The sequence below is a fragment of the Mastigoproctus giganteus genome, chromosome 9 (genome assembly GCF_048544385.1).
Source record: "Mastigoproctus giganteus isolate SK-2022 chromosome 9, ASM4854438v1, whole genome shotgun sequence".
NCBI lineage: Eukaryota > Metazoa > Arthropoda > Arachnida > Uropygi > Thelyphonidae > Mastigoproctus > Mastigoproctus giganteus.
The window spans coordinates 168,319,690-168,332,824 of NC_143583.1; the positions used below are offsets into that span (position 1 = coordinate 168,319,690).

The 13,135-nt window shown below is 34.1% G+C and overlaps 1 protein-coding gene across 2 annotated transcripts in view; it reads right to left on the reverse strand.

Annotated features, from left to right (window-relative positions):
* The window catches only part of LOC150080877 (DNA topoisomerase I, mitochondrial-like), a 551,188-nt gene extending 543,342 nt beyond the window's left edge, over positions 1–7,846 (reverse strand). For both annotated transcript variants that reach the window (XM_090381550.1, XM_090381549.1), the window contains exons 1-2: positions 7,740–7,846; positions 7,318–7,378 (exon numbers count right to left, since the gene is read on the reverse strand). In XM_090381550.1, coding sequence (XP_090237676.1) covers positions 7,318–7,378; positions 7,740–7,778 — 100 coding nt within the window. In that variant the 5' untranslated portion in view covers positions 7,779–7,846. The remainder of the gene's footprint in view (positions 1–7,317; positions 7,379–7,739) is intronic.
* Positions 7,847–13,135: the final 5,289 nt, after the last annotated feature.

The window sequence follows — 13,135 nt, forward strand, 5'->3', positions numbered from 1 at the left end:
AAAATTCTGAATATTCGGGTATACATTTGCACTGCTAGGGATGATGGCACTTCAATTTAGTGTTTTAATTTTTTTATGATTTTATTTTATTTTGAATGTTAGGGTATCATGGTACTCAGGTAGCATACTCACACCTTGCCATATTAACCATTGCATTAATATGTTATACTAGTTTGGTATAAAAGCTAGAATATATCATATGAAAAATATTTCATAGTATAATACAGCTCTTGGCAAATTTCTTGGCACAGATCAAAACGTGCACAGAAATTCATCCACTCAAAATAGGGTCTACAGTCTGGTTTATTCATACTGATAGGGGTGGTGTAACACCCCTATCAGGTAACAGAATCTCCAGTAATGTTTTTATATTGGAATTCATTGTTAGCTGAAATTATAACAATTTGTTTCAAAAATGAAGTCTGTAAAAATACGAGTGTCAAAAATGAAACATAATCAAGGAAGTGATATTATTTGCAACTTAATGGAATTTTGTGAAAAGGAGCCAAAAACAAAAACCATCTGATTCCTTTTTCCTAAGCAGTTGAATGGACTTTTGCTACGACTGGATTTCAAAAACCAAGCATACATAGAATAAGAAATGAAAAGCTGAAGTATGATCAAACTGTGACTATTCCGATAGACCTTGTATTTACAACAAAGCAAACTCAAACTAATTGCCTAGGTGCTGCATGACTTAAAACAAATTTCATCACAAAAAATAAAAATAATTTGCCATTTGTCTTATATTCTAAATACATGCATATCAAAGTTAGGCCAAGGAAATGTTATTTGTTTTAAAGCAATGCAATTCCCAAGCAATTTGTGGTACTTTATTTATGTTTGTGGCCCAGACCAAACTATGCCAACTCTGCCATGTAAATTTTAATGCTGGTGCATTAATAATAAAGGCCAATCAATGAAGTGGTGTGAATGTATCGTAGCTTAATATCAGGTTACATTAATGATTATGCCACTTAGTCCAGACAACAGCAGAGGCTGCCACCATAGTGACACAATACACAGTTCTATTGCAAAAACCAAGACCACTGAAGTAATCTACTGGAAAAATTATAGTACCAGGTCTCTGCTACAAGAGTGAAACTGAGAGGTCAAAGGGCTTGGACAGTGGGCCTGGCATGGCTGTTAAAAAGAGCATGGTGGGGACTCAGAATTTGTACTTTCACCACTGCAATATTCATAATTATTATATAATGCACAGTAGAAAGTCCCAGTCATTATAAGTACAATCCTTTATAAAGTTGAATTGCTTTATCGAACTCTTTTTGCTCAGAATTCTCACTTGAATTTTTACTATTTTTTTAAAAATATATTTAGTATATATTAATATATATATATATATGAATTATTTCACTGAACATGCAGTTCGGTGCAATCGCATCATTTTTATACATAGCAAACTACTCAAAGTAGGTAAATGGTATCGTTTTAATTATATCTCATATTGTGATGATATCTCATATTCAATATGAGATATCTTCACAATATAAATTTAATTTTATCTCATATTGATTTATTAAATAACACAACTTTCAACAAAGGTCATTAAATTTAGATATACTTCATTTCCTATTGCAAGTTTAAATCACTATTAGAGTAAATATGTACCATACCTAACCTCTAAAAAGAGGTTGTACTGATACTGTGTAACCATAAAAATATATCAGATTGTTTCTAATAAAATGCTCAGTTTGATGCAACTTTGTAAGTATTTTTAAAATGTATTTATTATCATTATTATTGAATCCTAAGTTGTTTTCATTTATTTACATTGCCATCTAAAAATAGCATACCTGCAATTGCAACAACATTGTGAGGCTATATCAAAAAAAATTGGTACTACACTGGTTAAGAATAACAACTTACTTCCTGCATTGCTGGATCTACAAAAATCAGGGAAAACAAGTACATCCTCCCTAAAGTAAGAATGGGAGGACTCCAAGTATTTCCCCTCGTGCTAATCTGTGCCAAGAAATTTAGCAAGACAATTTGTGTAAATGCTTCTAGTAAACAGATTTATGTTCTGATTTAATTAAAATATTCATAACGTGACTGCTACATAAAAATCACATTTTTATCAGTATTGGCAAATGATGCAAGGAAGCAAGTTTAAATGACATCAGTCAAAAAAAAAAAAAAAAAAATTTTTTTAATTTAAAAAAAATAAACATAACCTGTCCATCTGTAGGTGGTAGATGACTTTCATCAACTGGTGAAATACCACCACTTTGCTTATTGGAGGCTTGAAGTGGTGAAACCCATGTTTAGTCTCTAGAGCAAAGTTTCTGGCATTCTCCCTTCCCCCATACTTCTTCAACCCATGCACAGTACTAAGTACTATAGGTTTTGATACCTTTCGTGTTTGGGATTTTCATAAAAAAAAAAAAAAAAATCCCCTTTAATTTGTCAAACTACCCACTTCCATAATACTAAATGCAAGTTACAACTATCAGCTACTCTCTGGCTGAAAGCAAATTTTCTGCAAATAAATTTTAAATATTTTTAAATTAAATAAATGCATAAATGAACCCTTGTGTTATCTGAACAAGAGTAAGGATACTATAAACATTTTCGTTATTCAACCTACTCAAAGCCTTAAACAACGCAATCTGATCTCCTCACGGGTACCTAGCCTCCAAACACTGAAATTTGCAGAACAAGCCTTTCCTGATAAGAACACCCTTTTGTTCCTCCTCACCAATCTTGTTGCTCTTTTCTGCACACACTCCAACAAGGTTCCCAGACCTGTATACAGTACCCAAGGTACAGCCTTACCATTGCCTTACATAGCAGAATAATTATCTCCTTACACCTGCTGAAAAAATTCCTGTGCATCATTGACAAAACCTCATAACTTGCCTGTCTGCACTACTCAGAGAACTGCACAATTAACTCGAGGTCATTTTTCTTCTCTACTGCCTTGACTGCGATACCACACAGTTGGTATATTATTCTGGGATTACTGCTACCCATTTGCAGTACCTTGTTTGATTGAATGAAGATGAAAATCCAAAATCCAATATTCTCTCTAATAGCCCTCATTCAACAAGAAATGTACTTTCAAAATTCATGCTCTTGAAGCACACCAAATTTGAAATAAACCTGAAAATGGCAGTAACTAACAATATCAAAAATATTTTAATAATATTTATATACATAATAACTAGAAATATATAAGCATGTGCAAGCTTGAAATTTTGTGAACTTACCAGTCTTTTAAATTGGAAAAGAATAAAAGACTGATATTTCTATTTTATGTCTAAACATTTTTTTTTTTAAATTTCATTATGAGCAGAGTTAATTTTTTCATTTTTTTGAAAAAACAAAAGATGTATAACATGTAAAATGTTTTTTTTTTTTTAAATTTAAGTACAGGAGGTCCCCAGTATCAGAGTCCCCGCAGTTACGAGGATTTGAAAATTACAGAAATAAAGGAAGCCCTTGAGAAAATCGACCAAGCACTTGAATATTTTTGTGAGAACAACCCTCTTCGTGATTGCAACAAAAGTTAAGTGCGAAATTAAAGACATAACTAAATGCTACGACACAATTTTATCAGAAAAAATACGGCAAAAACAACGTTGGATTCCTTCTTTATTCATAATGAAAGACAGCATAACTTCGATAAACTTTACTTAACCTTACATTGTTCAATATATTCATATTATAATAAAAAAAATTTCTAATAAAATAATTAGTCTCATTTTTCAGTTCCTTCAATCCATTTTTTTTTACTATGTAAAAGTACATAATGCACATTATGAAAATTTGGTCACTGTTTTAAGTGGAATTTTTTGGAACCAATTATCCTATGATAACGAGGACCCCATATACATACAATAAGTACTACAACCCATTAAGAAGAAATTAAATATTGGTACTGTTTAAACAGAATTAAAAAAGTCCAAAACACTTTCAAAAATTAAAGAGAAAGTTTGGCAACTGTCAAGTGACCCACCATTTTTTATTACATTTTGAGTGCCACAACCACAAGGTTAAAATACAATTTCAAAAATGCAAGTTACTGCAATATTTAAACAGTGAAATATAACACCACTCTGCATTAACTTTTGCAATCAACCATCAGTGAACAATGGTCTCTCCAATGAAGGTGACAGCAATTAGACACATGCTGTTGTGATGTCATTTTTTTTTTCATCCAATTCCTTTGTTGGTGCATCATAGTAGCCAATCATATTGATCAGACAAGGCTTCCCCTTAACAAAACCATGTGGTTTTTGCATAACTACAATACTTCTTTTACAAATGACTCCTTATCTTTCCTGGAACAGAGGCCAAGCTGTAAGGTAACAGCTTGGCTTCCATTCCAGGGAAGATAAAATCATTGGTTAAAGGGTAATTACAAAAACAGTAATTACAAAATTACTGTAATCACCTACAGGTAATTCTGCAATTACTGACGTCACCATTTGATCCCCTTCTGAACTAAGGAGATGTGTATATCTCCAAATACATAGCATTGCCCTCTCCCTAAACCCAAGGATGCTCTCATAATTATGACTAAAGGTGTGCTTACCTCTTTTGCTGCTTATTTTAATATAAGTGGATAGATCCCATGAGCCCCACTTGCCTTATTTGCTTTCAGCTTCAACAATTTGTCTTCCACTTTTTCCTCAGTTATCACAAAATCCTTTAGTTCCCAGTTCTAACTTTGTTCACTTCTGCTATTCTCATCCCTAAGAATTTCCTCACAGGTGAATGTAGGTGCAAGATATTTATTTAGCTGTTCAGCAACATGAGCAGTAATACCATTAATATCTAGTTAGCCAATCTGGTTTGTCTTTCCTTTTAGTGTTAACAAAAGCTAAGAATTCTTTGCTTCTTTTCTTTGAAATCTTAGCCAAAGCGTTCTCATAATCAATCAATGGACACTGTTCTTGGTGGATTAATGTTATTAGTGAAGTCCCCCAGAGTTCAGTGTTTGACCCATTGTTGTTTTGTATAATTATCAATGATATTAATAAAGGTATATCAGGCTTTCATGTCCAAGTTTGCAGATGATACAAAGGTTGGCAGGGTTGTTAATGATAGTATGCTACTGCAACAGGATCTAAAAAAGTTGAGCAGAGAAGTGGCAACTGAAGTTTAACATTGACAAATGCAAAGTACTGCATATGGGTAGCAGTAACCCCACAGTATCGTACCAATTGTGTGGTACTACACTCAGGGCAGTGCAGAATGAAAGAAACCTAGGAGTAATTTTTGCAGCCAGATATGAAGTTTTCTGAGCAGTGAAGAAAGGCTGCCAGAGCAGGTCAAGGGGTCTTGTCAATGATATTCAGGAATTCTGCTAGTAGGGATAAGGTGGTGATTATCCCTTTGTATAAGGCAATGGTCAGACCACACCTTGGGTACTGCATACAAGTATGGAGGCCTCGTTTTAACAAGGATGTAGAGTTACAAGAACGAGTAACAAGTACAGAGAAGAGCAACAAGATTGGCAAAGAGAACAAAGGGGTCCTCTTACCAAGAAAGGCTTAAGTTCTGCAAATTGCAGCAGCTGAAGACTAGGCACCTGCAAGGTGATCTGATTGAGGTGTATAAGGCCTTGAATAATTTGAGCAGGCTCAATGCTGATGGGATTCTTTCTCAGATTATGAACCTGAGGAGGCATAATTTCAATTTGAGGAATGACAATTGTAGAACAAATATATGGAAATTTGCCTTTAACCAGTGGGTAGTTGATTTCTGGAACAAATTTCCATCTGTCGTGTGTAAGTTGATAGCTTAAATAAATTCAAGGAAGAACTGGGCAAACTTTTAGAGCAAATGGATGGGTGAAATGGGAAGTGTTTCTCTTTTTTTTTTTTTTTTTTTTTGGCTGATGCTGTATAAGCTTGCTTTCTTGCATTGTATGCCTCTACTAATGCTAATAATCTGCTTTAGTTTGTCTAATGTCCTTAGTAACTTAACTGCAGACTAGTTTGTATTGATGTATGTTCCTACAATCCCCCCTGATATGATTTGTAATCATTCCATGCATTTTTATTCTCTGCCAATAGTCTCATCAGTTCATTTGACAACCATTTAGGTCAAAACCTTGAACAATACCTTTTATTTTATATAAAATGCTTAGTAGCTTCTATGATTACTTCTCTGAATACTTTCCATTTAGCATTTTCAGCTGCTAATCTCATCAGTTGGTCCCACTGGAGAGAATTGGGAAATTGTCTATAACCACTATACTTGCCTTTACAAAAAGGCAAACTCCCTTTACCCTCGACAGTAGTTCTATATTTAATAGATCTAACATCTGTATGTTATGATCACTGCCATCTAGTGGTTCCTTTACTTGGAAATTCTTAATGCACAAGGAGCCACTGCTGATAATCAGATCAAAAGCATTGCGTTTCTGACAACATGCTGGCAAAGAAAGCAGTCATCCAATAAATCCCGAAAAGCCTGCTACTGTGTCTGAAAAGTTAAAATTCCCCATTATAAGACATTCTGATTTACTGACCCACTATTTGCCCATATTGTCGTTTGTTTACTCATCATAATCATTTGAGCTATAACCCACTCCTACTCTCATTACAATTTCTAATTTCAGAAACTTAATTTCCAAACACCAAATCTGCTATATCTTTCTAATTAATTTCACAGAGGGCTTCAACAATTACAAAACAGATATTTTAATTAATGCAACAGGAAGCATGCATGATGGTATTTAATATTACAAAATCTGATACAACTATTGTTAACTTTGTATTTGAAAGTTCTTTCTGTTGCTTTTTTTTTTTTTTCCAGGTTGATGGGGAAGTTAGACTACCAATACATTGTGAATTTACTTGATATGGTTTCCTATGTTTGTACTGTAAGCCTTCAATATGATTAACAAACATAAATGTCGGCCATTCAATTATTTTATTTCTATTAGTAATAAATCCATTTTATTCAACATAATACTGATTTTCAGAAATTAAAATTACTTTTAGTAATCTCTTGTTTGTTTATAATTCACCTGACACGTTTTTGCTGCTTTATATGGCTCACAAAATTTGCGAAAAGAAAGAAAGAAAGAATAAACTATCCAATTTTGATTTATTAAAATATATATAACCGTAAACATACAGTACTGTGTGCACCAGATGTCACTCTTTCTCCTATCACAGAAGCTAACCTGATTCCATGGCTACGTGCGATATGATTAACATTTGGATGTCAAAATTCTGTGAACAGTACCAACCAATCATCAAGGAAATTCTTATTTCACTCATAAACATGCAACAATAACCTAAATGTGTAAAATCATAAAAGAAATTTTTCTCGACTCACCAGAGCTGTGATCTGCGCTGCCGGTCGGGGCCAGTGGCACGACAGCCGGTGTCGTCGGCCCCTGTAAAACAAAACTAACGTCAATGGCTAGTGCTCAACAAGACCAGCTTGTAAATTCACTTAAATAACTAAATCACCTAGAAATAATTGTAATTTAGGATGTCTAATGTGTACCTTATATAGCTGATAAACACTAAAATCTGTAAATAGCATTATAAAGTAATATAAAAATAACTAAATTTTTGGATTTCAGAATATTCACGAAACCTAATGGCAATCGTTTGAGGCAACCGCGGCTGGACTTAGAAAATTTTATCGCCATTGTCGTTGCAAGCTATCCAGATATGTAAAGCATTTTAAAAAACCTGGTATAATAAATAATCACACTAAACGTCACTATACGAGATCCTATGATTATTTACCTGTGAAGACATTAAAAATTCTTCACCGAAGGAATTCATCTCCTTCTCAATTAAAAATCAAACTAAAAACCAGTTAACACTTAATGGCGACGGCAATTGATGCGCCGTAGACTAAGTCAGAATTTTGCGGTGTGCGCAAGCGCAGATCAGCTAATACCCGGATGTTCCTTTTTATAATTTTTTATGCAATTTAATTTCATATTATTGAAATATTTACGTTGTAACACGTGTGAATAACCTTCACTCCATTAAGAAATGAATTCAGTTTTCACGCTAGTTAAATGTGATACATACCAACAGCAGTAACACAAATATCTCTTGTGATGCTATCAATATTTTTTTTTATACTTCACATCATTTTGTTTCTGCTAGTTAGATACAAATTCAAAAGATAACAAGACAATCGAGAATTTTCGAAATTCTCGCTGTATCTTCCAACTTGCAATAATTCCTTAGTTTGCAAGAGTTGCATTAATCTTTAAGTGATCTGGAAAACGAAAACTGAAGATATTCATTTCTCGCGGTTTCTTTTTAATGCAAATGATTGTCAGGGTCGGTGCTAGACAGATCGAAATCCCAGGCATATTATTGACATTCCTATATACAGAGTTACCAATAATAATAACGCAATATTTTACAATATGAAACCCTCGTTAACAAATCACCTTTTATTCTTTTTGATTTTTTAATAAATCAAGTGTATATGACAAAAACTGGAACAACATCCCGAAATCTGCCTATATAAAAAGTATTAAGTTTAATTACGAATTATTAATATATATCATAAACTACTCTTATACCACATGGAGTTACTCATTTTATTTAAGCATTAGCCTAAACTAATATATATTGGATAACGTTTCAGGTATCTTGCCGATACCCGTCTGCTGACCGAATCCTCTTTTCGAGTTCACAGACCCATTCGCTTCAAGTCTGTGAACCCGAAAAGAGGATTCGATCAGCAGACAGCACGGTCTGATGATGGGTATCGGCAAGATACCCAATGTATATTATTTTAGGCTAATTCTTAAATAAAATATGAGTAACTCCACGTGGTATAAGAGTAGTTTATGATATATATTAATAATTCGTAATGAATAACGACCACGTAACGTCCTTCACAAACTATTGAGTTTAAATTCTGTTTATCGGAAGGCAGTAATCAAATATTTTTTTATTTTTGACATAAATGGAAACTATTATATTTTAAAGGATATTAACTTTTATATACAAAAACCTAACTCAAACTTTAAAACTTATTTACAAACAATAATAAAAAATATATATGTGGCGATCAAAACGCTATTTTCCTCGTTTTACGATTCGCAAGAAAAGTAGCGTTTTTGATTACTATAATTCTCAAAGTAAAATAATATTGCAATGTTTATCACTGAAATAACTAAACTAAATGATCAACCAACCTTTCTTGTATGGTAAAACGAATATCTTAATTCTAAGGAGAGTTAAAATTTAAAAATAAATAAATAGTGGCATCTGCAACGCAATAAAAAATGATATAAACATTTAAACAAAAACACCCACACACCTGGTTTTATCTAATACGACAAGCCATTAATCCCAGAGGCTCACATCTGGTGAGTATGGGCTTGGCACACCCAGGAATGATGATATCCAGCTCCGGACCCAGGGTCCTGAGCTGGATATTATCATTCTTCTCTTTCTTGGTGATTCCATTTACTTCTGACACACACTCTCTCTCTCTCTCTCAGGGAAATTCAGAAAAATATTTTGGCTGGTGCAGCATAAGCCTCGGACTTCCTTGCACCATATGGCTAATAATAATTATATACGTTCAAGACTCCATGATTAATTACAAACTTGTTCACACTTGTAATCTGCAATTACACCCTAGAGCATTTGCAAAGTTACGTAGCCGAGTGGTCAGGAGCTGAGTGCAGAAGCACACGCTCTTTGAATGGACGGGGTTCAAGCCCGTAACTGCTAAATACGATTAACATTTGTACTGATTGATTTACTGTAAACTCAACTGACCTGGTGGTCGTGTTGGAGACCACCAGGTCAGCCCACCGATAAAGCTTTCAGTTCAAAAGTTTATTTTATCAAAAGAGCCCAATTTGATCACGAATTCCAACCTAAAATTGTGTCCCACTTAGTCATGGTAACTAGAATGGTCACGGAAATTATTATTATTAGCCATATGGAGCAAGGAAGTCTGAAGCTTATGCTGCACCAGCCAAAAAAATTCCCGAATTATCCTGAGAGAGAGAGAGTCAAAAGGAATCACCAAGAAGGAGAAGAATGATGATAACCAGCTCAGGACCCTGGGTGTGCCAAGCCCATACTCACCAAATATGAGCCCCCGAAATTGAATACATTGTAATGCCTACATATTAAAAGCATGTCAATTCTACAGTTCTTGAAAAGACACCGAAAAACATCTAATGCCATCATACAAAAAAGTACATTGATCACGGACTATATAGTGAAATATATTATCGTAAGAGACTGCAGCAGATGGTTTCGTGAATCTCAGCCGTCCTCTTGACTCCTGTGTAATCTGGCCGTTCCACACACATCGAACAATAACCATTTTCACATTGTAAAGAACAAGATTTCACTGCCCAACTGCTCCTCCTTTAGTTTGCTTTTCCTTGAATCCAGCTCCTTTTGCTGTTATTGGGTTAAGTAAAAAGCATAAGATTAAGAAAAAAAATTAAATTTCGATAGCATGTGTAAAATACTGTTTAACATTGTCTGTAACTACATTATAGGGTGAAAAAAAAAAAGTGTGTATATATAATTTAAATGACGTGCTAATCACGGTGGGCCTTAAAATTAGTCTTTTCACTTAAACACTAGCTTTTCTTTAAAAGTGCTTAATATTTATATAAAAATATGAATTATTTATATTTATAGACAGATCACCATATGACATTTCCCAGATCTTCCATAAGTCCAGTTGGAACCTCTTTGTATGTGTTATAACCTTATACAGTAGATTCGCGATATTCGAACATCAATATCAAAATCCTCGATATCCGGAACTCGGACAATCTCCAGTAAAAACTTTTTCAGATTGAATGCTTTAAAACGCTTGTTAAGGAACAAGATTTCACTCTTGCCAACATTGTTATCGTACCGAATGAGTGAGTGGTCTTCTTCTTCCAGTCACATAGGAGCTGTTATGGCCACCAGAGTGAGTGTTAGGGGAATTCACATTTCTAATTGTGGTAAGTAGGTAGCTCTCAAGTTCGAATTAATTAGCTTGGCGTTAGTTGGATAATTTTGTTATATATTATAATTAACTTAACTCCAAATCACTTGCTGGGCATATATCTTTGTGTTTAGCTAAGGATATGTGTATGCTAGGTGCAGAGAGTGTCAAGAAATTAAGCACGAACTCAGCGCTCTGATGGGCGTCTGAGAGTTTGAAGAGTCTAGTCCCAGTGGAGCTAGTTATTGTTGGCGACTCTATTGTCAGGGAGGCAGCTAATATATTATGCAAAAAGAATAGGTGGAATAGGACCAGGGTATTCTGACAGGGGCAAAAGCTGATGCCGTTGTAGAGCAGATATCCTTTAAGGGAACAAAAGGTGAATTGTTATACACGTTGGCACTAATGACATTAAGAGTAGGAGATCTCCAGATTTACTTAACAAGTACAGAACAATGTTGAAAAAAAAGTTGCCAGTTAGGGCTAAATTTGAAGGTGTCTCACTCCTTCCTATCGTGTCTGGGCAGACACGATAGGAAGGAGTATATGATGAAAGCCTAGTTAATCGATTCAGCCCTGGAGAGATTGTGCAAGGCTCATGGGGTAGAATTTTTTTGCCGTGGTCTGTGCTTGTTAACAGGAGAGACTGCTTCTACTGAGATAGGATACACTTAACTAGAAAGGGTGCAAGAATATTTGCTGATGCTATAGAGGCAGTGTTAGGAGGATCGGTAGCTTGGGGAGATTCACAGATTAAAAGATTAACAGTAGCCACAGACAAGTGAAAGATCTTGCATTGCTTCTATTAAAATGAGCAGCAGCCTGGAAAGTAAGGTGCTGGGGATTTCAAGGACTGGTGTGAGTAATTACGCTACAAATAAATACATGGGCTGTGTCAGGCTAACTAAGAGTAAGAACATGTGTATATATTTGCATGCATGGTTGGATTTATGGTTGTTGTGACCCCTAAGCTATAACTTTTAAGAGCCCCCCCCCCCTCCGAGTAAATTTTACATTTAATAGCGTTTCATGCTCATCAAAGGGTGCGTATAAAATGCTACATACATACATACATAGTAATACATAAATTTTTATTAGTTGTTTAAAAAATAAGATTTTTGACATTGGTAATAATATCAATTAAATTAATTATATATAATAAAACAAAAGATATTTTCATTCATTTTTGTTAAAAATGATTTTTTTTTTTTTTTTTTTTGTACTTGTAACAAATAAATAAAATAATTATTTATAGGGCACTTTAAGGCTATAAGCCTCAGGTTGCGAAATAGTAAACTGACATGTAAGTTAGTGCAAGGGCATCATTTCTACACACAGCCAGCTACTAAGTAACCAGGAATTGGTATCATTAAGTACATCTCATATTGTGAATATCTTCACGAGTTACCATGATATGGCATTACTTCGAATAAGTAACGATTCACCAATGGAGAAGACTACTATTACTTATTCTCGGCGGATACCACTACCCTGACGGTAACATTGCGGAGCTTGTTGGCTCCTCATCGGTGGGTGGGCAGGTAACAGTAATCTTCTCCATTGGTGAAGCGTTACTTATTCCAATTGGTACAATATCATAACTCATTGCGAAGGTATTCAAAATATGAAATTTACTTAATGATGCAATTCCTAGTTACGTGGTAGCTGGCTGCACGTAGAAATGAGGCACTTGCACTAACTTATACGTCAATAATTGTTTATTTAATGATTAATAAATAATTTTATTAATAACAAAAAATTTATTGATTCAGATTATTTAAAATATTCGTTTTAGTGATTTCATTATGGCGAATTCTGAAAATATCTTCAAATGATAAGCCTCTATGCTTGTCACTTTCCATATATAAGATGCTCAAGGAAGAGGGTTTTTTTTTTTTTTTTTTTTTAAGTATGGTTGTACGACATTCATGTTTTAACCTCTTAAGCTTGCCAAATCATTTTTCTCGAGAGCAATTAGTTGTCAAGGTAAGAAAAATTCGAAATATGGTTTCAGCATTTGAAAAAAACTGATTGTATTTTGTCTTGAATTATTGTATTACATTGTTATAATAAATTTTGATAATGAAACTCATTTATTTAAGAATAATTTTTCTTTATATACAGTTGAAAATGTTTTGTCTTTGGGATAATTATTTATTAAATTTTTACATTTTCTCTGAGCCATTCGTCTGTCTGGTCA